Source organism: Carcharhinus amblyrhynchos, chromosome 28, assembly GCF_965287045.1.
Source record: "Carcharhinus amblyrhynchos chromosome 28, sCarAmb.v2.hapA, whole genome shotgun sequence".
Taxonomy (NCBI): Eukaryota; Metazoa; Chordata; class Chondrichthyes; order Carcharhiniformes; family Carcharhinidae; genus Carcharhinus; species Carcharhinus amblyrhynchos.
In genome coordinates, this window is record NC_137351.1 from 15,978,206 (window position 1) to 16,003,846 (window position 25,641).

General features: G+C 44.6%; 1 protein-coding gene across 4 annotated transcripts in view; it reads left to right on the forward strand.

The window, feature by feature from the left end:
* The window catches only part of dennd4a (DENN/MADD domain containing 4A), a 150,595-nt gene that overhangs the window by 85,838 nt on the left and 39,116 nt on the right, over positions 1–25,641 (forward strand). For all 4 annotated transcript variants that reach the window (XM_080214382.1, XM_080214383.1, XM_080214384.1 and 1 more), the window contains exons 14-18: positions 16,318–16,451; positions 18,158–18,293; positions 18,858–19,064; positions 20,449–20,577; positions 25,460–25,607. In XM_080214382.1, coding sequence (XP_080070508.1) covers positions 16,318–16,451; positions 18,158–18,293; positions 18,858–19,064; positions 20,449–20,577; positions 25,460–25,607 — 754 coding nt within the window. The remainder of the gene's footprint in view (positions 1–16,317; positions 16,452–18,157; positions 18,294–18,857; positions 19,065–20,448; positions 20,578–25,459; positions 25,608–25,641) is intronic.

Here is a 25,641-nt window from a genome sequence, read left to right on the forward strand (position 1 = left end):
AATGTGTAAATGATAGCTAAATTTACTAATTGATCAGGATTTCAAACTTGCTTAGTTTTTGATTTCTGTGATGTATCCATTCAAGATTGTCTCTATGACCAAACTCTGTCAGGCTTGAATAAATCTGCTGGATGAATTATTCTGGCTTGGGCTGATTGACTCTTTGTTCTAAGACATTAGATGTATTCAGCAATGATCAGTATTGGTGTTATCTGTGGGGTTGCAGGATGAAGTACCAGTTCTTTGTGACAATATTTTTCCATGTGATTTTGATTTGATTTATTATTGTCACATTATTAACATAGTGAAAAGTATTGTTTCTTGTGCACTACACAGACATAGCATACCATTTGTAGAGAAGGAAGCGAGAGAGTGCAGAATGTAGCATTAGAGCCAAAGCTAAGGTGTAGAGAAAGATCAACTTAATATAAGGTAGGACCATTCAAAAGTATGATACCAGCAGGAAAGAAGCTGTTCTTGAGTCGGTTGGTATGTGATCTCAGATTTTTGTATCTGTTTTCTGACGGAAGAAGGTGGAAGAGAACACGTCCAGGGTGCGTGAGGTCCTTAATTATGCTGGCTGCTTTCTTGAGGCAGCAGGAAGTGTTGACAGAGTCATTGGATGGGAGGCTGGTTTGCGTGATGGACTTGGCATTGCGTTTTTGGGCAGAGCAGGAGCCATACCAAGCTGTGATACAACCAGAAAGAATGCTTTCTATGGTATATCTGTAAAGGTTGGTGAGAGTCGTAGCTAACATGTCAAATTTAGCAGTTTGCACATGCATCCACATGTATACGTGGGGTTAAGACCCTGTGTCATCGCACATAGGATATCAAGACCACCACTGGTTTACAATGTGTGAGCTGGATACTGGACAAATTTCATTTTGATTACTTCCATACCAGGCTTGCATGGTGAGATGTAATTTGATATCATACATGGCATCTTCCACATTCTTTAAGGGAAATGATGCAGGTAATGAATTGGATGGTCTCATGAATAAATTTGTGCCCAGATTTATTTATTTAATTGGATCAGGTGTACCACTGAATTGATTATTTTATGGCGTCTTTCCAGACATTTGTTTACACCGGCTGGTTTGTCCCCATGTAGTTGCAGTATGATGTCTTGTGAATATAGGTCCATACACTCACCGTCCCAGAAGCCATGTCATTTCCTGGGTGAGGTGAGAAAACACAAAACCCCAACTTAATCTTTATTTGGTCTAGTTTTTGTTCAATTTTACATCTTAATAAATTTGAATCACAATTTACAGTCTAAGATTATTGTGTTGACTGTCAACCTGAGTGACATGGGGAATTTGAGCCCAACTCTTCTGTTTCTATTGAGCTGGCTAGCAGATTTGTTCATTGTCTCAGAGCATGTTACCTTTTAGATTATTTCATTGCAAACAGTCATGGTTTCATCCTTTGCAATGAAAATGAGAAAGGAATGAAGCGAGCCTACTTTGTATCAGCCTCCTGAGTGCCTACTCCATGCCCTTTGTCAAAATAGTTCAGAATAGCTCTTCTGAACATTCTTATGGAAGCAAGCCTAGCCTGTTGTTTCTTTGACTTTTAATTATGTTAGCAAGGCCCAGGAATTGACTATGTGAAGTATTATGGGAGCAAGCTTAGACTGTAGCACTATGTCATGGTATGTTTGATTAATGGGCCACACAGGAAGTGAACAGAATTGCATCATTCCTTGAGGAGAGTCTATTGCGAATAAATGTGGCAGTTTGCATTTCAGCTAGTAAAGTAGGTCAACTTTGAAACTGGAAATCAAGGTTACTAAATCCCATTGGACAAATCTGCTATCTGTGAAAGTCAGTTTCTGACATCTGCCTTTATGTATTTTATTCAAATGTGTTCTAATGGGTTGTTAAACATGCTACAGTGTCTAATTCTAGATACTTCAGCATTATTTAAGGATATCCTTATAAACCAGCTTGCGTTTCCCCACGCTGCAGACATATGAAGGTGACAGTGTTATTTAGAATTAGAAAGCCACAGTTTTGTATTCTATTTCTTTCTTCCCTGCCACTCTCCAAATTATTATGAATAAAGTTTAAGAGTGAGAATGTTCAGGACAGTTTTGCATGCCATAGTCTATCTGAATTGCACAAAACAGGCATTAATTATCTCCATTTTGCATCTTTCAATAGCAGCTAGTTCAGTACTGATAGTCTCTGGTTTGGGATTTGAATCCGTAGTCTTGTGACTTGGTGAGAATGCAATGATTGAGGTTGCGTCAATATGTTAGCCTCGGTCATATATTGAATCTAGGAGAGAGGATTGAATCTGCAATCTCTGATTCTGGAATGTGTATGCTGCAAATTAAGCCAATCTGTAATAATAATGTGCAGTGTCTCTACATCTGCATTTTTTTTGATTGGTGGGTTGAGTTGATGGGTCAAGTTCAGCACACATGCCGTGGTACTGGCCCCTGACCTCTGCTGTTACCCAGTATCACTCACAGGTGCCCCACCCCCACTGTTGCTCTGTGTGGGAGGGAGGTAGGTTGAAGACATAGTGGAGGAGGAGGGAGGTGAAACAGCATGGAAGAAATGAAAGGAGATATGTAGCGGTGTTGGGTGAGGTGGAAAATAGCATGGAGGGAGAGGGGAACACCATGAGAGGTAGGGGGGTTTCCATGGGAGGGACTCAAGTGACAGTCTGGACGATATGGAATAAGACTTTGGGATGTTATGGCTTGGGAGTGACAAAATTATATTGGCGTAGAAAGAAAAGATGTGATGGAGAATGGCATGAGGATGATAAGATGGATGAAAAGAACAGGATGCGTATAGCATGAAAAGGATGAGATGCAGATTTACAGAAATACTGTTACAATGAAGATACTAATTTCACTGCAAATATTTTCTGGTCTCTAAATTGATAGTTATTTGGATCAATGTTAGGATTAGCTGTCCACATAGTTCAGACGATTAAGACCATGGATGGATGTCTCATGCAGACACAAAAGTGAAAGATTGGCTTTGTATTTTTTTTACTGTCAGGAGGGCAATGATAAGACAGCTACAATCAGGTTTGGTCTACAGGCATGGAAACGTTGCTTGCTAATGTCCACCAGGAAATATGTGTACATGGTTGTCAAAGGAGGAGAAGAGAGAACCTGAGTCTGATAACGGACTTCTCAAAATGGACAAATAACCTGCCAGCATTCACTCCAGATTCACGTCGTTACTTGGGAGAGATGCCAAAGGGCAACTGGGAAACAGAACATTGACAAAAGAAATTAACAGAATGAAGAGGAGGAAAAAATCTTAAATTTAAATACAATCACCACACCACAGTGCAGGAAGAGGCCATTCAGTCTATCAAGTCTGCACGGACTCTCTGAAGGAGCATCTAAATGCATAATGCCATGCATTTACCAGAGCTAATTCCTCTAACCTACACACCCTTGGACACTAAGGAGCAATTTAGCATGGCTAATCAACCTAAGCCGCACATCTTCATGTGGGAGGAAACCAGAGCACCCGGAAGAAACCCATGCAGACACAGGGAAAATGTGCAAACTCCGCCCAGACAGTTACCCAAGGCTGGAATTGAACCCAGGTCCCTGGCACTGTGAGACCGCAGTGCTAACCACTGTGTCACCGTGCCACCCCTAGAAGTTAAATAGATACTGTCTCTCAGTGGAACATGAATCGATTGCGTAACCTAATGCTGAAAGGTATTTTACCAATTTCTATTGTGCCACAGTTTTCACTCTACATTAAAACGAAAAAAGAAAAATCTGACATGCAAATCATATGAAATACAGCTGCTGGCCTTTAAATAATGTAGCCTTGCCTGACTGATTTTCAGAACCAGATGTGTTGCATCCTTTCCAAAATTGTTGCAATCTAGAAGCTGGAAGGGGAGCAATAGGACTGTACCAGTTTTTTTTAACCATGTTACAGGATATATAAACAGAGGCTTCACGCAGGCAACCAAATGCACTGTTACTTCCAGTGGTAAATGCCAAGTTCGTCGTCATCTTTTTTCCTCTCTGACTTCCAGTGGGAAAGTTGGCAAAATGGCAGCATCAGCACGTTGCTCATTCCACCAGCAGATCAGTGCTGGATTTTATGCTCCACGTGATTGGAGGTGGTACAGCAAAGGTTCACTAGACTAGATGAGAGGATTGTCATCCAATAAGATGTTGAGTAAATTGAGTCTATGTTCTCTGGAGTTTAGAAGAATGAGAGGTGATCTAATTGAAACATTCAAGATTATGATGGGGCTTGACAAGGTAGATGCTGAGAGGTTGTTCTCCCTGACTGGGTCTGTCAAAGAGTTGCTGCAGACTTGATGGGCCGAATGGTCTCTTGCATAGTAGGACTTCTTTGGTTTTATATTTAAGGCTGTGATAGACAGATCTTTGACCTCTCAGGGAATCAAACAATATGGGGAGCAGATGGGAAAATGGAGCTGAAGCCCAAAATCAGCCATGATCATATTGAATACTGGAACATGCTCGACAGGCTGTGTAGTCTTGTCTTACTCCTATTCTTATATTCTTAAGATTTTCATCCTGTTTCACTTCATCTAATCTTGTAGGCCTTAGATCTAAAATGAAGAAAGCCTGCAGTTTGTGATTGTTTACAATGCTCAGGAGGTGGGCAGCACGGTGGCACAGTGGTTAGCACTGTTGCTTCACAGCTCAAAGAATCTGGGTTCGATTCCCGGCTTGGGTCACTGTCTGTGTGGAGTTTGCACATTCTCCCTGTGTCTGCGTGGGTTTCCTCCCACAGTCCAAAGATGTGGGTTAGGTGCATTGGCCATGCTAAATTGCCCCTTAGTGCCCTGGGATGTGTAAATTAGAGGGATTAGCAGGATAAATTTGTGGAGTTATGGGGATAGGGCAGAGGTGGGATTGTTGTCGGTGCAAACTTGATGGACTGAATGGCCTCCTTCTGCCATGTAGGGATTCTATGTCTGAATTTTAATGGGAAGTTGGAGAATATCTCTTCTCCATTCTCAGTGACCTACTACTGAAATCACCAAAATGCACAGCTTTTGAATTGAATGCTTATGTTGGTTAGTTGTTAGTTGTCAAGGAGGGAAAACAGCATTCCTTAAATAACATTCTCTCATTTTCACGAAAAGCAAGCACTTTGAATGAACATAAGAACATAAGAAATAGGAGCAGGAGTAGGCCATCTAGCCCTTCGAGCCTGCCCCGCCATTCAATAAGATCATGGCTGATCTGTCGTGGCTCAGTTCCACATTCCCGCCCTCTCCCCATAACCCTTAATCCCCTCGCTTATCAAAAACCCATCAACCCGCGTCTTAAAAATATTTAGCGAGGCAGCCTCCACCACTTCAACGGGCAGAGAATTCCAGAGATTCACCACTCTTTGAGTGAAGAAGTTCCTCCTCAACTCCGTTCTAAACCGCCCCCCCTTTATCTTGAGGCTGTGCCCCCTAGTCCTACTGTCCTTTTTGAGTGGGAAGAGTCTCTCCACCTCTATCCTATCCATCCCATTCATCATCTTATACGTCTCAATGAGATCTCCCCTCATTCTTCTAAACTCTAACGAGTATAAGCCTAGTTTATTCAGCCTCTCCTCATAGCTCAACCCCCTCAACTCCGGTATCAGCCTAGTAAACCTCCTCTGCACTCCCTCCAAGGCCAAAATATCCTTGCGTAAGTGCGGCGACCAAAACTGCACACACTACTCCAGCTGCGGCCTCACCAATGTCCTATACAGCCGCAGCAAGACCTCCCTACTTTTATATTCAATCCCCCTCGCTATGAAGGCCAGCATCCCATTAGCCTTCCTGACCACCTGCTGCACCTGCAAGCTGGGTTTTTGCGACTCATGGATAAGGACCCCGAGGTCCCTCTGCACCGTCGCCTGCTGCAGTTTTTCGCCACGTAAGTAATAGTCCTTCCTACCATTATTCCTACCAAAGTGGACCACCTCGCACTTGCCAACATTAAATTCCATTTGCCAGTTCCTGGCCTATTCGCCCAGCCTATCTAGATCCTTCTGCAGACTCTCCACACCCTCCGCGCAATTTGCCGTTCCACCAATCTTGGTGTCATCAGCAAATTTCAACACCATACACTCGGTTCCCTCCTCCAGATCATCTATATAAATGGTAAATAGTTGAGGCCCCAGCACCAACCCCTGGAGCACTCCACTAGTCACCAACCGCCAATCCGAATAGCACCCATTAACCCCCACTCTCTGCCTCCTATTTGACAACCAATCCTCTATCCACGCTAACACCCTACCCCCAACTCCATGCCCCCTTACCTTCTGCAATAACCTCTCGTGAGGTACCTTGTCAAACGCCTTCTGAAAATCAAGAAAGACCACATCCACCGGCTCTCCTCTATCCACCGCCCTAGACACATCCTCATAGAACTCCAATAAATTTGTCAGACACGACTTCACCTTAACGAAACCGTGCTGTGTCTGCTCTATCAAGCAATTCCCCTCAAGATGCCTCGCTATTTCCTCCTTGATGACGGATTCTAACATTTTACCTACAACAGACGTTAAACTAACCGGCCTATAATTCCCTGCCTTTTGCCTGCCACCCTTCTTAAACAACGGTGTAACATTAGCTGTTTTCCAATCTTCCGGCACTTCCCCGGAATCCAGTGACGTTTGGAAAATAACCAGCAAGGCATCCACTATCACCTCCGCCACTTCTTTCAGAACCCTCGGATGCATTCCATCTGGTCCTGGGGACTTGTCCACAATCAGTCCCTCCAGTCTGCCGAGCACCGCCTCTCTAGTAACAATAATGTCATTGAGACCCTCCAGTCCTACCACCTTTCCATCGCTAACACCCGGCAAATTATTCACGTCCTCCTCCGTGAAGACTGAAACAAAAAAGTTATTCAAGACCTCAGCCATTTCCCCATCCCCTACCACTAAGTCCCCCCTCTCATCCTCTAAGGGTCCAACATTCACCCTAGCCAGCCTCTTCCTTTTTATATATTTATAAAAACTCTTGCTATCCTTTTTTATATTAAGCGCTAGCCCAGCTTCATAGTTTCTCCTACCCTTCTTTATCAACTTCTTTGTCAATCTTTGTTGACATTTAAACCCCTCCCAATCCTCTTTTTGCCCACTACTCTTAGCTACTCTAAACGCCTCCGCTTTTAATTTAACACTTTCCTTCACCTCCTTTGTTATCCATGGCTTATTACCTCTCCTCCTACGGTCCTTTTTAACCATCGGAATAAATTTCTGCTGAGCACCAAGAAAGATCTCCTTAAAGATCCTCCACTGCTCCTCAGCAGACCTACCTTCCAACGTTCTCCCCCAGTCAACGTTCGCCAATTCTTCTCTCATCCTACCATACTCCCCTCTGTTCAAACAAAGGACGCGTGTCCGGGAACCCACTTTCTCCTCCTCCATCTGCACCAGAAACTCCACCATACAATGATCACTCTTCCCAAGAGGATCCTTCACCACACGGTCCCTAATTCTATCCGCCTCATTACATAACACCAGATCCAAGATAGCTCGCTCCCTCGTCAGCTCCAACACACACTGTTCAAGGAAACTATCTCGGCAGCATTCCAAGAACAACTCCTTGAGCCCACCGTGTCCAACATGGGTTGACCAATCAATATGTAGATTGAATTCCCCCATAATTATCGCCGTTCCATTCCTGCATGCTGCTGGTGCCATTCAATTTATTGTTCCCTACGTTTGGTGTTACAATTTACACCCAATATGCAGTATTGTCCAAATGCAGACCAACAGCTCTGGAAACTTTGCCAATATATTTAGAGTTGCACTTGTAAAATGCTAAATTATATGGAAAGTTATAATTTATGTGAATTGTTAAAGTTTACTTCAGTGTTCAGAGACATTCTTGCCCCCGTATCTCTCTGCCCCCGTCAGACTTTTTTACTGTGTTTACCCCCTCCTCAGCGCTCCTCCCTGTCTGTTTCTGTCTCTTTTTTTCCTTTTTTGTTTTTTCAGCACAAACGGCCTTTTGGCCCTTGGCTGTGCCGAACCATTTTTCTGCCGAGTGCCCCTGACCTGCACCTGAACCCTATCCTTCCACAACCCTCTCATCCATGTATCTGTCCAAGTTTTTCTTAAATGTTAAAAGTGAGCCCGCATTTACCACTTCATTCCATACTCCCATCACTCTCTGTGTGAGGAAGCCCCCCCACCCCAATATTCCCTTTAAACTTTTCAACCTTAACCCATGTCCTCTAGTTTTTTTCTCCCCTAGCCTCAATGGAAAAAGCCTGCTTGCATTCACCCTATCTATACCCATCATAATTTTATACACCTCTATCAAATCTCCCCTCATTCTTCTACGCTCCAGGTCTAACCTATTGTAGTCCTAACCTATTCAACTTTCTCCATAACTCAGTTTCTCAAGTCCCAGCAACATCTTTTTAAACCTTCTCTGCACTCTTTCAACCTTATTAATATGCTTCCTGTAATTAGATGACCAAAACTGCTCCTTGCTTTCTGACTCTCTCTCTCTCTCTGACTCTCTCTCTCTGACTCTCTCTCTGTCTCTCTTCCCCCCCCTTACTGTCTGTCTGTCTCTCTCTCTCTCCGTCTGTCTGTCTGTCTCTCTTTCCGTCTGTCTGCCTGTCTCTCTTCCCGACCGTCTGTCTGCCTCTCTTTCCGACCGTCTGTCTGCCTCTCTTTCCGACCGTCTGTCTGCCTCTCTTCCCGACCGTCTGTCTGCCTCTCTTCCCGACCGTCTGTCTGCCTCTCTTCCCGACCGTCTGTCTGCCTCTCTTCCCGACCGTCTGTCTGCCTCTCTTCCCGACCGTCTGTCTGCCTCTCTTCCCGACCGTCTGTCTGCCTCTCTTCCCGACCGTCTGTCTGCCTCTCTTCCCGACCGTCTGTCTGCCTCTCTTCCCGACCGTCTGTCTGCCTCTCTTCCCGACCGTCTGTCTGCCTCTCTTCCCGACCGTCTGTCTGCCTCTCTTCCCGACCGTCTGTCTGCCTCTCTTCCCGACCGTCTGTCTGCCTCTCTTCCCGACCGTCTGTCTGCCTCTCTTCCCGACCGTCTGTCTGCCTCTCTTCCCGACCGTCTGTCTGCCTCTCTTCCCGACCGTCTGTCTGCCTCTCTTCCCGACCGTCTGTCTGCCTCTCTTCCCGACCGTCTGTCTGCCTCTCTTCCCGACCGTCTGTCTGCCTCTCTTCCCGACCGTCTGTCTGCCTCTCTTCCCGACCGTCTGTCTGCCTCTCTTCCCGACCGTCTGTCTGCCTCTCTTCCCGACCGTCTGTCTGCCTCTCTTCCCGACCGTCTGTCTGCCTCTCTTCCCGACCGTCTGTCTGCCTCTCTTCCCGACCGTCTGTCTGCCTCTCTTCCCGACCGTCTGTCTGCCTCTCTTCCCGACCGTCTGTCTGCCTCTCTTCCCGACCGTCTGTCTGCCTCTCTTCCCGACCGTCTGTCTGCCTCTCTTCCCGACCGTCTGTCTGCCTCTCTTCCCGACCGTCTGTCTGCCTCTCTTCCCGACCGTCTGTCTGCCTCTCTTCCCGACCGTCTGTCTGCCTCTCTTTCCGACTGTCTCTCCCTCTCTCTCTCTCTCTCTCCGACTGTCTCTCTCTCTCTCTCTTTCCGACTGTCTCTCTCTCTCTCTTTCCGACTGTCTCTCTCTCTCTCTCTTTCCGACTGTCTCTCTCTCTCTCTTTCCGACTGTCACTCTCTCTCTCTCTTTCCGACTGTCTCTCTCTCTCTCTCTTTCCGACTGTCTCTCTCTCTGTCTCTCTCTCTTTCCGACTGTCTCTCTCTCTCTCTCTCTTTCCGACTGTCTCTCTCTCTCTCTCTTTCCGACTGTCTCTCTCTCTCTCTCTCTCTCTTTCCGACTGTCTCTCTCTCTCTCTCTCTCTCTCTCTCTTTCCGACTGTCTCTCTCTCTCTCTCTCTCTCTCTTTCCGACTGTCTCTCTCTCTCTCTCTCTTTCCGACTGTCTCTCTCTCTCTCTCTCTCTTTCCGACTGTCTCTCTCTGTCTCTCTCTCTTTCCGACTGTCTCTCTCTCTCTCTCTCTCTTTCCGACTGTCTCTCTCTCTCTCTCTCTTTCCGACTGTCTCTCTCTCTCTCTCTTTCCGACTGTCTCTCTCTCTCTCTTTCCGACTGTCTCTCTCTCTCTCTCTTTCCGACTGTCTCTCTCTCTCTCTCTTTCCGACTGTCTCTCTCTCTGTCTCTCTCTCTTTCCGACTGTCTCTCCCTCTCTCTCTCTCTCTCTCCGACTGTCTCTCTCTCTCTTTCCGACTGTCTCTCTCTCTCTCTCTTTCCGACTGTCTCTCTCTCTCTCTTTCCGACTGTCTCTCTCTCTCTCTCTTTCCGACTGTCTCTCTCTCTCTCTCTTTCCGACTGTCTCTCTCTCTGTCTCTCTCTCTTTCCGACTGTCTCTCCCTCTCTCTCTCTCTCTCTCCGACTGTCTCTCTCTCTCTCTCTTTCCGACTGTCTCTCTCTCTCTCTTTCCGACTGTCACTCTCTCTCTCTCTTTCCGACTCTCTCTCTCTCTTTCCGACTGTGTGTCTCTCTCTCTCTCTCTCTTTCCGACTGTGTCTCTCTCTCTGTCTCTTTCCGACTGTCTCTCTCTCTCTCTCTCTTTCCGACTGTCTCTCTCTCTCTCTTTCCGACTGTCTCTCTCTCTCTCTCTTTCCGACTGTCTCTCTCTCTCTCTCTTTCCGACTGTCTCTCTCTCTGTCTCTCTCTCTTTCCGACTGTCTCTCCCTCTCTCTCTCTCTCTCTCCGACTGTCTCTCTCTCTCTCTCTTTCCGACTGTCTCTCTCTCTCTCTTTCCGACTGTCACTCTCTCTCTCTCTTTCCGACTCTCTCTCTCTCTTTCCGACTGTGTGTCTCTCTCTCTCTCTCTCTTTCCGACTGTGTCTCTCTCTCTGTCTCTTTCCGACTGTCTCTCTCTCTCTCTCTCTTTCCGACTGTCTCTCTCTCTCTCTTTCCGACTGTGTCTCTCTCTCTTTCCGACTGTCTCTCTCTCTCTCTTTCCGACTGTCACTCTCTCTCTCTCTCTTTCCGACTGTGTCTCTCTCTCTTTCCGACTGTGTCTCTCTCTCTCTCTCTCTCTCTCTCTCTTTCCGACTGTCTCTCTCTCTCTCTTTCCGACTGTCACTCTCTCTCTCTCTTTCCGACTGTCGCTCTCTCTTTCCGACTGTCGCTCTCTCCCCCTTTCCGACTGTACTCTGCACTACCCCCCCACCGCTCTCGCTCTTTCTCTTTCTCTGTGTCTCGCTCTCTCTCTCTTTCTGTGTGTGTGTGTGTCTCTCTCTCTCTTTGTGTCTCTCTTTCTCTCTCTCGCGCTGTCTCTCTCTCTCTCGCGCTGTCTCTCTCTCTCTCGCGCTGTCTCTCTCTCTCTCGCGCTGTCTCTCTCTCTCTCGCGCTGTCTCTCTCTCTCGCGCTGTCTCTCTCTCTCGCGCTGTCTCTCTCTCCCTCTCGCGCTCTCTCTCTCTCCCTCTCGCGCTCTCTCTCTCTCTCCCTCTCGCGCTCTCTCTCTCTCCCTCTCGCGCTCTCTCTCTCTCCCTCTCGCGCTCTCTCTCTCTCCCTCTCGCGCTCTCTCTCTCTCCCTCTCGCGCGCTCTCTCTCTCCCTCTCGCGCTCTCTCTCTCTCCCTCTCGCGCTCTCTCTCTCTCCCTCTCGCGCTCTCTCTCTCTCCCTCTCGCGATCTCTCTCTCTCCCTCTCGCGCTCTCTCTCTCTCCCTCTCGCGCTCTCTCTCTCTCCCTCTCGCGCTCTCTCTCTCTCCCTCTCGCGCTCTCTCTCTCTCCCTCTCGCGCTCTCTCTCTCTCCCTCTCGCGCTCTCTCTCTCTCCCTCTCGCGCTCTCTCTCTCTCCCTCTCGCGCTCTCTCTCTCTCCCTCTCGCGCTCTCTCTCTCTCCCTCTCGCGCTCTCTCTCTCTCCCTCTCGCGCTCTCTCTCTCTCCCTCTCGCGCTCTCTCTCTCTCTCCCTCTCGCGCTCTCTCTCTCTCCCTCTCGCGCGCTCTCTCTCTCCCTCTCGCGCGCTCTCTCTCTCCCTCTCGCGCGCTCTCTCTCTCCCTCTCGCGCGCTCTCTCTCTCCCTCTCGCGCGCTCTCTCTCTCCCTCTCGCGCGCTCTCTCTCTCCCTCTCGCGCGCTCTCTCTCTCCCTCTCGCGCGCTCTCTCTCTCCCTCTCGCGCGCTCTCTCTCTCCCTCTCGCGCGCTCTCTCTCTCCCTCTCGCGCGCTCTCTCTCTCCCTCTCGCGCGCTCTCTCTCTCCCTCTCGCGCGCTCTCTCTCTCCCTCTCGCGCGCTCTCTCTCTCCCTCTCGCGCGCTCTCTCTCTCCCTCTCGCGCGCTCTCTCTCTCCCTCTCGCGCGCTCTCTCTCTCCCTCTCGCGCGCTCTCTCTCTCCCTCTCGCGCGCTCTCTCTCTCCCTCTCGCGCGCTCTCTCTCTCCCTCTCGCGCGCTCTCTCTCTCCCTCTCGCGCGCTCTCTCTCTCCCTCTCGCGCGCTCTCTCTCTCCCTCTCGCGCGCTCTCTCTCTCCCTCTCGCGCGCTCTCTCTCTCCCTCTCGCGCGCTCTCTCTCTCCCTCTCGCGCGCTCTCTCTCTCTCCCTCTCGCGCGCTCTCTCTCTCTCCCTCTCGCGCGCTCTCTCTCTCTCCCTCTCGCGCGCTCTCTCTCTCTCCCTCTCGCGCTCTCTCTCTCTCCCTCTCGCGCTCTCTCTCTCTCCCTCTCGCGCTCTCTCTCTCTCCCTCTCGCGCTCTCTCTCTCTCCCTCTCGCGCTCTCTCTCTCTCCCTCTCGCGCTCTCTCTCTCTCCCTCTCGCGCTCTCTCTCTCTCCCTCTCGCGCTCTCTCTCTCTCCCTCTCGCGCTCTCTCTCTCTCCCTCTCGCGCTCTCTCTCTCTCCCTCTCGCGCTCTCTCTCTCTCCCTCTCGCGCTCTCTCTCTCTCCCTCTCGCGCTCTCTCTCTCTCCCTCTCGCGCTCTCTCTCTCTCCCTCTCGCGCTCTCTCTCTCTCCCTCTCGCGCTCTCTCTCTCTCCCTCTCGCGCTCTCTCTCTCTCCCTCTCGCGCTCTCTCTCTCTCCCTCTCGCGCTCTCTCTCTCTCCCTCTCGCGCTCTCTCTCTCTCCCTCTCGCGCTCTCTCTCTCTCCCTCTCGCGCTCGCTCTCTCTCCCTCTCGCGCTCGCTCTCTCTCCCTCTCGCGCTCTCTCTCTCTCCCTCTCGCGCTCTCTCTCTCTCCCTCTCGCGCTCTCTCTCTCTCCCTCTCGCGCTCTCTCTCTCTCCCTCTCGCGCTCTCTCTCTCTCCCTCTCGCGCTCTCTCTCTCTCCCTCTCGCGCTCTCTCTCTCTCCCTCTCGCGCTCTCTCTCTCTCCCTCTCGCGCTCTCTCTCTCTCCCTCTCGCGCTCTCTCTCTCTCCCTCTCGCGCTCTCTCTCTCTCCCTCTCGCGCTCTCTCTCTCTCCCTCTCGCGCTCTCTCTCTCGCGCTCTCTCTCTCTCCCTCTCGCGCTCTCTCTCTCTCCCTCTCGCGCTCTCTCTCTCTCCCTCTCGCGCTCTCTCTCTCTCCCTCTCGCGCTCTCTGTCTTTCTCTTTGTCTTTGTGTGTGCCTCTCTCTCTGTCTCTCGCCTTTGTTCTTTCACCTCAGAAGCGATTGAAGGGGAAAAGTAGGTCACCTGCCATTCTTCAAATGTAGGGGGTTATTGCCAATGAGCTTAATGACCCTGTGCACTTGTCTTCCAATAAAAGCTTCTCGGATGCTTTAAAAATGCAGCAATTTCATAAGCATTCCCTTGTGCCCTATATTCATTTTCGCTATGAAAGCACATTCAGTCATGTCTTGATGCCAAAAATAAGTGCCTCTCTTTCTAACATTCTGACATGTTTTACGGGAGAGCTTTATTGCATTCCAGTCAGTTGGTGGACTTTTATTCTCTTAATGAGATCTTGCTGTGTTGGAGCCAAGTTTTTTTTTCCCTCTGTAGATGGTGGGGCAAGATTTATTAGTCGGTTTTCATTGTCTACAGAGAACTGTATTAGAAACCAGTGACCTGGCTCAGAATTATGCTTTACTCCAACAAATAAGCCCAATGAACATAAAATCTGTTTAGTCAAGACAGCCAAGTGGATATCTGTACTTTCATTTCTTCATCTGGCTTTAAGCAAAAACATATGCTGTGGCTGCTTCACCCACGGATGAAAGGCTGTTGGAATGTGCACTGCAGAGCTTCCTGTAACATATATAAGATGAGTATCATTTGGACACCTTATAACTATTAAACAAATCAAATGATCTGTATCCCTTTGATATGTGGTTGTATAAACATAACATTTTTGTGAAACATTTAAACATGTTTGTAGAAATTAGTAGCCCAAAATTGATTCAACGCACTGCTACAAATTATTGATATGTAATCACTTTTAATAAATGTTATTAACGCTTGCTTAGGAGCAACGTAATTTAAAATGCACTGCAGATTTAGTGGCCACCAATAAACAGAGATTCCTATGGAGTTTTCTATTTGATTATTTTAGGAACCTTCCTCCCTCCCTGCCTGAAAACTGTCCCTTCAAATCCCCACCCTGAAAACAACGCAATGCATTATTACTGAGAACAAGAAAAATCTAAATAACCATTTTCTTTCACTGCCAGTTATAATTATAATTTCAGACATGCTGTTATCTGCTTTCCTGACTTTGCTGTTTTCTCAGTTTGCCTGCTTCCCCACATTGAGGTGCACAACCTGGTAAATTAGAAATGATTTTGGTTGGAACAAAATTCAGCAGCCTTGTGCTCCGAGCGATGTCCATGGAACAATATTTAAGAAGCTTCATGGACGCCGCCATAGATGCTGCAACTTTCAGATCACGTTAATTCTGTCACTGGATTCAGAGGGAGGAAAAGGAAATGAGAAAGAGTTGATGACGAATGGCCTGGTATTTCTTAGTAGAGAGGGGAAGAACATTTGATGAAAAAGAAAACTATCTCAGTACATAGAGATGTCGAAATTTGTGTCAGGGAGGAAGTTATTCTCTTTTTGGCCATATTGTGTCCTAAGCCTCTCAAACTGACAGATTTTTGAGTTCCTTCTCCTGCTTTTTCTGTAATCCAAGACCATTTCCCAATTTCTTTTCAAACGCCCTTTCAAATCCTTTAAGATGTTATTCAATGTCTTTCTAAATGCTGTAATCTGTTGCCCTTTGCAGCTCTTGTATGTCACATTTCAATAAAACTGTTTTAAAATAAATTCTCATCATCCTCTTATTTATTTGGCATTTATCTTGATATTCTGGCTACTTTCCTTTAACTTAGCTGGCAGTTCAAACAATCCGCGTTTACTTTGCTGCTCTGTTTATCATACCCAGCTCTCCTAACAAGTCCCCCAACAATCTTCTCAGTTTGAGATGAAAGAAAATAAAATATATCACCATAATAAACATTGATAAGTATACTTCTTTAAGATTCCTGGCAGAACTATAAAACTCTGATAATATAGATCTATAAACTATATAACTCTAATATGTGTTCAAGTTCAATGATGGCAGTAGTCTTGATGAGGAAGGTGGCTCTGGGTTGATGAAATGCACTCAAAACAAAATGGATACTGGAAACCACTTGATGAAGGATTAGAAGATTGTTCTGCCCTGGATTGGGTTGGATTCCATTTCCAAGTAACCAAACGGAATGCTCTATCTTAAGTCACCAAGAACCATTAGTTTGACGTTGCCTTCTTCCAGTTAGCAGTCATACAGAAGGGGCGATACAGTAGGCATGTAGAGATCCTCTGCAACTCCTTTTACAAACACATGAGAGAATTTCGATGCATGATGCAATTTCTTAGATATTGTGGTAATGAAAGGAAACTTCTTCCAATTTGAGTATGAATAGTTTTCATGATATTTTCCAAGTAAAAAGCCTATAGAAGGATGGCCATTAAAGCTGGGATCAAATATATTTGTTTTTGTTATAACAGCGAATAGAATAGTGCCAGACGAACAGAGCTCTGTCGCAGGGTCACCCAGACTTGAAATGTTGGCTTTATTTTCTCTCCGTAGATGCTGTCAGAGCTGCTGAGATTTTCCAACATTTTCTGCTTTTGTTAATAAATTATTGAGAAGAGTTGCTAAGCAACTAATGGGCATTTTTTGCTACAGACTGACTTCAGGTTGTTCTCTTCAATTTTCTGAGTCAAGGGATTGTGATGGTGAGGTTTTGCCTCACAAGACACCTAACATGTGGAAACTGAGAGATGACGCATTGTGACATATCCATCACAACCCTTGTTTAATTTCCCTCCCTGCCACCAACTCCTATCAATGATTATATTCAAGGGATCTGTTTTTGAACAAAGTACGCTATTTGATTTCTGATGGAAATTCTGTCTTTTATACTAAACCAGTTGGATGCAGAGCGTCCAGATGATGTGCGCCTCATAGAATTGGACGAGTCTCACAGAAGTGAACATACGGTTTTCATAACACCTCCTGAGCTTCCAAGCCTGCCTAATGGAGAAGAGTATCCTCTTCAATATAGGTATGAGTCCAAATTCTATTTTTACTTGCAAGACTAGAGTGCGCAGGAAATCATGATGGTTTAAAAATCTCTCTGGATTTTGAAAAAAATGAGGGATGCACAAATTATTTTTAAAGTCTCTTAAAAAAAATGAAATGCATAGAAATTAATTATTAATTCACAATTTTATTTGGATAATCATAAAAACTTGCACATTGGGTACTGTGTAAGCAGCTGTAGGTTATTTTCAATAAAATATTCATATTCACAAAACAATATCTTTGCATATTAGTATGGTGGTATGAGCATACTTTTTGCACAAAGCTTAGTGAAGTCAACAACATTCGCTCCCCACAGGCACAAAGTTAAAACCATCTATATTTTAAATTTCAATTTAAAAGCTGTAATGTAATTACTATATACAGATGGTTTTTGTAAATTGGCATGTTTGTAATGTAATTTAGGGAATGATGATTATGCTGCAGCCTTGTAATCACTGTCAATTATTTTTATGCAATCTTATTAAACCTATTTTTGTGCTGAGAATGTAGCCTGGTCCTCAGAGACCTGCTGCTGTATTTTTTTGTAAAGATGCTTCACGTGAATATTCTGCTTTTGTGCTTTTGTTGTTTGCTTTGAAAATAGATTTTCAATCCTTCATTTCATTTAATTATGAAAATTGTCCACTCCAGATTGCTAACACTAAGTTTAAAAAAAAATCCAACTGTGCTGTGGAAGTGTTGTCTTAATTTGAATGTGATTTCAAAGGGACGGGGTGACCTCTGATTGCGCACCCAAGTGGCCACTTTCTGTAGTTCAGCTATTGCAAGAAGATATGTCTGAGGCTTCCCCCAACACCCACTTTACAGGAATCAGTGAAAGCCTGAGGTACTCTGGGGTACTGAGACTGTTGTAGTCTCTATAGTTGCCATGGCTGAGGAGAGAAAACTGGATACTGGGAATACCAAAGAATATATGTGACCATCAAAAAGATGAAAGATACTTTTGCAGACTCTCAAGAACAAACAGTTTCTGGAAATCTGGAAGAAAACAGAAAATGTTATAAACACTCAGCATGTTGAGCAGTGTCTGTTTACAGAAAAGAGGAAATAATGTTTTACCAGTATACACACTGAGTTTGCACATTCTCCCCATGGGTTTTCTCCAGGTCCTCTGGTTGCCTCCCACACTCCAAAAATATGCAAGTTAGACTGATTGGCCATGCTAAATTGCCCCTTAGTGTCGGGGGATTAGCAGGGTAAATCCACGGGATTACAGGGAAAGAGCCTGGGTGGGATTGTCAGTGCAGGTTCGATGGGCTGAATAGCCTCCTGCAGTGTAGGATTCTATGAAAGCATCAACTTCCCTGTTCTCTCCACTCTTTGTCTCACATTTCTGTCAATTTTGTTGCCCCACCTGCAGCGTGTTGCCAGTATTTTCTGTTTTCCTTTCTCAGGACATATTCCTACTGAAATGTTAACCTGTCTTTTCTCATGCAGATGCTGTGAAATCTCTTGTGTGTTTTCAGCATTTTCTTTTTCTCTTCCGTATTTCCAGTATTTGCTATTTCTTTTTTAATTTCTAATTTTAATTGTAGGTTAGGTATATATTCAGTGAAAGCTCTTTATATTGCATAATTTGCTTTAATTAGATGTGCTAATTAATCATATACACATTGTTGACTATATTTGTTGTGCTTTAATATTGTATTAATCCTGTTCTTGCAGTTACACTAGCTTCCCTGTGCTAACACCAGAGCTATTTGATAGACCAGTGGGTTTATTAAAAACTCCAGCTAGCAGGTTAACTTCAAAAAATAGTTGTCCCAACAGTCCAGCACCAATGGGCAGAAGAACTAAGCAGGTACAACATGACTAATATTTATTTTCTGATATGCCTTCATATAATGTGTGTGAATTATTATGTCCTCTTGGTATAATGTAAGATTGAAAACTCTTAAGTTTGAGCACAGTAAGAAGTCTCACAACACCAGGTTAAAATTCAACAGGTTTATTTGGTAGCACGAGCTTTCAGAGTGCTGCTCCTTCATCAGGTGAGTCACTGATGATAACTTACCTGATGAAGGGGCAGCACTCCAAAAGCTAGTGCTACCAAATAAACCTATTGGACTTTAATCTGATCTTCTGAGACTTCTTACTGTGCTCACTCCAGTCAAATGCTGACATCTCCACATCATGGCTACCACTTAAGTTTGGGGGAGGTATGTAAATGATTGGGTAGTATTGTTAGAATGAGAATGTGTAACTGGGTAAAGTCTGGTGTCATGTGTTTTATGACTTCAATATATAAAAAGTTTGCCAGTTTCCCTTTAAAGCAGCAATGTTAAAATTGTGAACAGTTTGAATTCATACTTGGTTCACACATTTCATTTAACAATCTTAATCATTATATTGTGTTGGATTTCAGGAAATAAAATCAGCTCAAAAAATTGCAAAGCGTTATTCATCAATTCCTCAGATGTGGTCAAAATGTCTTCTGCGTCACTGCTATGGTCTTTGGTTCATTTGCCTTCCTGCTTATGTGAAAGTTTGCCATTCGAAAGTCAGAGCTCTTCGGACTGCTTACGATGTGCTGAGAAAAATGCAGGTTAAGAAGCTGGAGCCACCTGATGAGGTATGGGATACTGCCATGCCTACACCATGACGGCAAACAATGACTTCAGTACTGTATTAACATATGAATCAGTGGGAGAGGAAAGAATTAATAATAAAAAGCATATTTACAAACATACAAATTAGGAGCAAAAGTAGGCCATTCGGTCCCTCAAGCCTGACCTGCCATTTTCATGGCTAATCTGATTACTGCTTCTAATTTCCTGTCCACGCCCAGTAGCCTTTGATATGTACTTTAAAACTGAATGGTTTCCATTTTTCCCCTGCCAAAATAACCCCAGTTGAATTTTAGTGTCGCTAAATCAGCGTTCCGCCCTACTTGGTTTTCGTCTCCTGCACTCTGATCTAGAATGATGAGTGCTAATATCTGACACTTTGTTTATGGAGAGGCGATAGCCTAGTGGTATTATCACTAAATTGTTAATCCAGAAACTCAGCTAATGTTCTGGGGACCTGGGTTCAAATCCCGCCATGGCAGATGGCAGGATTTGACTTCAACAAAAGAAAATCTGGAATTAAGAATCAACTGATGAAACCATTGTTGGAAAAAACCATCTGCTCCACTAATGTCCTTTAGGGAAGGAAATCTGCTGTCCTTACCTGGTCTGGCCTACATGTGACTTCAGAGACTCAGCAATGTGGTTGACTTGTAATTGCCCTCTGAACAAGGGCAACTAGGGACGGACAATAAATGCTGTTCAGCCAGCGACATACATTCTGCATTCTCTCCTTTCCCTCTTTATGAGCTGTATGCTTTGTCTGTACAGCCCGCAAGAAACAATAGTCTTCTACGAATGAATAAAAAAAAGACTCTTCGATTTGAAAGGCAGTGTCCGTGTGTTGATTTGATTTGATTTATTATTGTCACATGTATTAGTATACCCTGAAGACTATTGTTTCTTGCGTGCTGTACAGACAAAGCATACAGCTCATAAAGAAGGAAAGGAGAGAATGCAGAATGTAGTGTTACAATCATAGCTAGGGTGTGGAGAAAAATCAACCTAATGCAAGGTAGGTCCATTCAAAAGTCTGATGGCAGCAGGAAAGAAGCTGTTTTTGATTTGGTTGGGATGTGTCTTTTGCACCTTTTATCATTTTCATTGCCAGATATTAAAACTGGCTTTTCACCCTTGGAAATAATAATTTGTTTTTGAAATGACACTCTGCCTTAAGTTACAGTGCCGTTTTTACCTCCATTTGTGGTGTCCATCGGATGTAACTAAATTAAGCTTTCAAAAGCTTTGGTTGATGTAGACCATGGTCAGACATTGTTGCATATTGTGGCTGACACCTGAGTAACTTTGGAATAAATGTATTTGAGACATTTTCTGAAGTGTATTTTCTTGAGGATTTCTCACTGACGGAAGCTGTATTTTCTATTCTAGGTGTGTTACCGTGTTCTGATGCAGCTATGTGGGCAGTATGGGCAGCCAGTGTTGGCTGTCAGAGTTCTGTTTGAAATGAAGAAGGCTGGGGTTCATCCCAATGCTATAACATATGGTTACTACAATAAGGTATGAGCAGCTACATTTTTCTTGAGACTTCCTGGGTTGCATTTTTATTGTAACTTATTTTATTCCGATACGATTTATTTTTCTTTGCCTTGCTTTTTCCAAGACTGAGATGTCTGTTTTCATTCTCTGCCGGTGCTGTTCTTTGGCAAGCTGAAAACAAGTTTACTGAGCATACTAGGGGAGTGGAGCATGAGATATCATTCTGAATGTTCTCTCCCTTTGTAATCAAGGACTCGATATTGACTGGTGTGTGAATGCTGCAAGTTCCTCACTTTGATTACAAAGTTGGGGATCTAAAACAATCCATGTTAAATTAAAATGTGCTTTCTAATATTCTACTGCTATAGTGAAGCAGCTATCTTATTAATATCAGTCTTGTACAAGATTCTTGCTTTAATAGTTTATAGCATAATAGGAAACCCAGCTGTCGCTAGGTTTTAGAATTATAGTCTTGGGATAACAACTATGTTGGATCAACTTACGTGTTGAGTCAGTGTACTTGTGTGATTGATTTGCAAGTTTAAAAATCCCATGTTAAAGTGCAACCTATTCAGCAAAGTTTACTATGGAAAGGATTGAGAATTTTTGGGGAATATTTCCAAGTTTTACTAACAAGAAATCAATGTTCAACCATTGCACAGGGTGGAGTTAAGATATAAGAAATGGGTCAGGAGTAGGCCATTTGATCCATTGAACCTGTTTCTCCATTCAATACAACCATAGTAAGGAGTCTCACAATACCAGGTTAAAGTCCAAAAGGTTTCTTTGGAATCAAATAAAACTCCCAGTCCAAAGCCGGCATCTCCACATCATCAATACAACCATGTCTGACCTGACTGTGATCACAGGTCCACTTTCTTGCCTGTTTCTCCCAAACATGTGTGCAGTTTTGGGCGCCGCACCTGCGCAAAGATATTTTGGCCTTGGAGGGAGTGCAGAGGAGGTTTACTAGGCTGATACCAGAGTTGACGGGGTTGAGCTATGAGGAGAGGCTGAATAAACTGGGCTTGTACTCGTTAGAGTTTAGAAGAATGAGGGGAGATCTCATTGAGATGTATAAGATGATGAATGGGATGGATAGGATAGAGGTGGAGAGACTCTTCCCGCTCAAAAAAGACAGTAGGACTAGGGGGCACAGCCTCAAGATAAAAGGGGGGCGGTTTAGAACGGAGTTGAGGAGGAACTTCTTCACTCAAAGGGTGGTGAATCTCTGGAATTCTCTGCCCATTGAAGTGGTGGAGGCTGCCTCGCTAAATATTTTTAAGACGCGGGTTGATGGGTTTTTGATAGGAGAGGGGATTAAGGGTTATGGGGAGAGGGCGGGAAAGTGGAACTGAGCAGCGACAGATCAGCCATGATCTTATTGAATGGCGGGGCAGGCTCGAAGGGCTGGATGGCCTACTCCTGCTCCTATTTCTTATGTTCTTATGTGGACTCATTAACAATTGATGGCCTGTGTAACTCAGACTTGAATATATTCAATGACCCAGACTCCAGTGCTGTCTGAGAGAAGGAATCTCTCTTCACCCCTTGAATGGGAGATCCCCGGTTCTCCCCTGTTCTAGATGCCCCACGAGAGGAAACTTCATTCGGCACCTACAACCCTCTTTCAGAATCTTGTATGTTTCAACACATAGAATTCCAATGAGGGAAAAATTCCAAAGGGAAGACCCATCATCCGTGGTTAACTATAAAAGTTAAAGACAGTAGTAAACTTAAAGAAAAAACATATATTTGCGCAAAGATCAGAAAGTTGAAAAGAATATAAGGAACATCAAAGAATGATAAAAAGGTTGAAGAGGGATTGACTAGAGTATGACTGAGAACCAGCAAATAATATAAAGGCAGATAGTAAGAGTTTCTATTGATATTTTAGTAAGAAAAGAGTTAACAAAGTGAGTGTTGGTCTGATAGAAAGTTCATCTGGAGTGTGGCGGATTAATTAAACTGTTTTTTTACAGCTGTCTTCACTATAGAGAGTAGAAGTAACATCCCAGAAATAGCTGTAAATCAGGAAATAGAAGGGAGGGAGGAACTCGGGAAAATTACAATCACCAGGGGAGTGATACATTGTTGGGTCTGCAGGCTGACAAATCCCCAGGTCCAGTTGCACTTCACCCTGTGGTCTTGAATGAAGTGGTTAATGCAATAGATGATGCATTGGTGCTGATTTTCCAAAATTCCCCAGCTTTGGGGAAGGTTGTATTCGATTGGAAAATGGCCAATCTAACTCTTTTATTCAACAGGGGAAGGTGACAAAAAGCAGAAAACTACAGACGAGATAACCTAACATCTGTCATTGGGTAAATGTTAGAAGCATTATCAAAGAAGTTATAGCAGGTCACTTAGGAAAAAATCAAGGTAACCAGGCAGGCTCATTATGGTTTTATAAAAGGGAAGTCATGTTTATCCAATTTATTAGAGTTTTTTGGTGGTGTCACATGTGCTGATGATAATGGGGAACCGGTGGATGTATTGTGCTTGTTCATACATGCACAGATTCAGCATGGGTTACCACCTAAAAAAAGGGCAATGGAAATGGTGACTGTGTTATTCTTTGTCCCGAGAGCAGGCAAACACAACTAAGTTGACAAACCTTCACCAATCACCACCAGTTGAAATTGTTACATTCAACACAGATGAAATTCAGGCTTTTCCCAGTTTAAGGATGTACAAATTACATAAGAACATAAGAAATAGGGGCAGGAGTAGGCCATCTAGCCCTTCGAGCCTGCCCCGCCATTCAGTAAGATCATGGCTGATCTGTCGTGGCTCAGTTCCACATTCCCGCCCTCTCCCCATAACCCTTAATCCCCTCGCTTATCAAAAACCCATCAACCCACGTCTTAAAAATATTTAGCGAGGCAGCCTCCACCACCTCAACGGGCAGAGAATTCCAGAGATTCACCACCCTTTGAGTGAAGAAGTTCCTCCTCAACTCCGTTCTAAACCGCCCCCCTTTATCTTGAGGCTGTGCCCCCTAGTCCTACTGACCTTTCTGAGCAGGAAGAGTCTCTCCACCTCTATCCTATCCATCCCATTCATCATCTTATATGTCTCAATGAGATCTCCCCTCATTCTTCTAAACTCTTAACGAGTACAAGCCTAGTTTATTCAGCCTCTCCTCATAGCTCAACCCCCTCAACTCCGGTTTAGGAACAGGAGTAGGCCATTCAGCCCTTTTGAGCCTGCTCCGCCATTTAGTAAGGTCATTATTAATTTGATTGTGACCTCAATTCCACGTTCTGCTTACCACCAAAAAAACCTTTGAATCCCGTTGACCTCACCCCACCTGTCACAATCTACATAATCTTTTTCCCCTATCGTTCCCAGTCCATACCACTCAATGGACATTATTCCAAGTCTGCATCATTCTGAACCTCATCATTGAATCACTGTATTTGCAACCTCTGTAAACAAATATAATTTTGCTATACAAATGTACAGTTAGACAATGTTTTGTAAGATGATCATTAAAAAGTACCCTCATCAATTTCCACTTATCAATTTTGGTCTGAGGAAAAATAATTTGAACACTAGCAATCCATGATGCCACTGACTAAAATGGAACTAAACAGGATTGAGTTGGTTTGTACTCATTAGATGTGTAATGGTGCCTGAACACCGCTGTACAGTGATCCATCTCTTTAGAATATTTATCCCCTTTTTCAAACGGAGATGTGTGATTTCTCTGCTTGATTGAGTGACAGATTTAGTGGGTAAATTCTTCAATCCCCTCAATTATTGCACATTTCAAATTTGTTTTCAAAGGCAACATTTTTCACAGTTTATTTCTGTAAGTTACACAGTGCAGCACGTAACAAAGATATTGGTATTAATAGCAATGCCCCATCCCACCCATTTCATATCAGCATCTGTCACTGATTCAGTTGCTTATTTTGATGTTGGTGTATATTTTAGTCTGTAGCATCTTCACTCCTTTTCTCAAACCCTGTCCCTGAGCTATTGATTCCATTCTCCTCCTTAGCATCGACTCAAACTAGATCAAACAGTTTGCAACTTTGGCATCCTGTTCAACCCTGACTCCATGACAAGAGTGTCTACTTCCACCTCCAAAACTTGACTCCACTCTGACTTCAGCCTTCCTATTACTGAAACCATTAACAATGCCAGTCCTTCCACTTCTCTGTTGTTCCATAAATGCCAACTCATCCATTATTGTCTCCTATTCTATACCAAGTCCAATTTGCAAACTATCTCCCTCCTCACTGACCTCATTGTCTCCAGGATTCCAGTACTTCAGATTTAAAATTCTCACGCTTGTGTTTAAATCTTCTTTGTGGCCTCAACCTTTCCTATCAATGTAATCTTCACTCCTTGTTCTTTTGAATCTGGCTTCATGTACAATTCCCCAGTGCCACTGCAACCCAACACTGACGGGCTAGATCCTGCACTCCAAAATTCCATTACTAAATCTGTCTACCTCCCTTTCCTCATTTAGGGATCTCCTTAAAACACACCTATGTGACCAAGCTTTTAGTCTCCATCCTAATGGCGTGTTATCTGTTTTTTAAATTGCATCTTTATGAAGCGCTTTGGAATGTTTTCTAATGTAAATGTAATAAAAATGGCACTTTTCATGCACATCTGCCCATCATGTTTTACTTGTCATATGACAAATTTCTGTCATTTGGACTGTATGAGGATGCCTTCATAACTGAGGTTGACACAGGAACCTGGATCTCTCTAATTCCTGACTGACTTTGCCAATCACATTAGAAAAAAAGGCTTTGATCTGCAGCCTGAAGAGCTTTAACGTCACCCATATTGCTAAACATTTGGACTATGTGTCCTCGAAAGGAAGCTTTTCTCCTTTGGTTTGGCAAGGGGCTAATAATGGATCTCAATTGATTTTCTGCAGGCTGTTTTAGAGAGTACTTGGCCATCAAGCAACAGAGGCGGCTACTTTCTATGGATGAAGATAAGAAATGTTGTGCTTGCAACAGCTCAGTTCCGCAGGGCTTTGAGAAAGACCCCAGCAAACCCAGCACAGACTCCAGTGCTCTCGGGTAGGACTTACATCAGACAGACTGTGGAAATAAG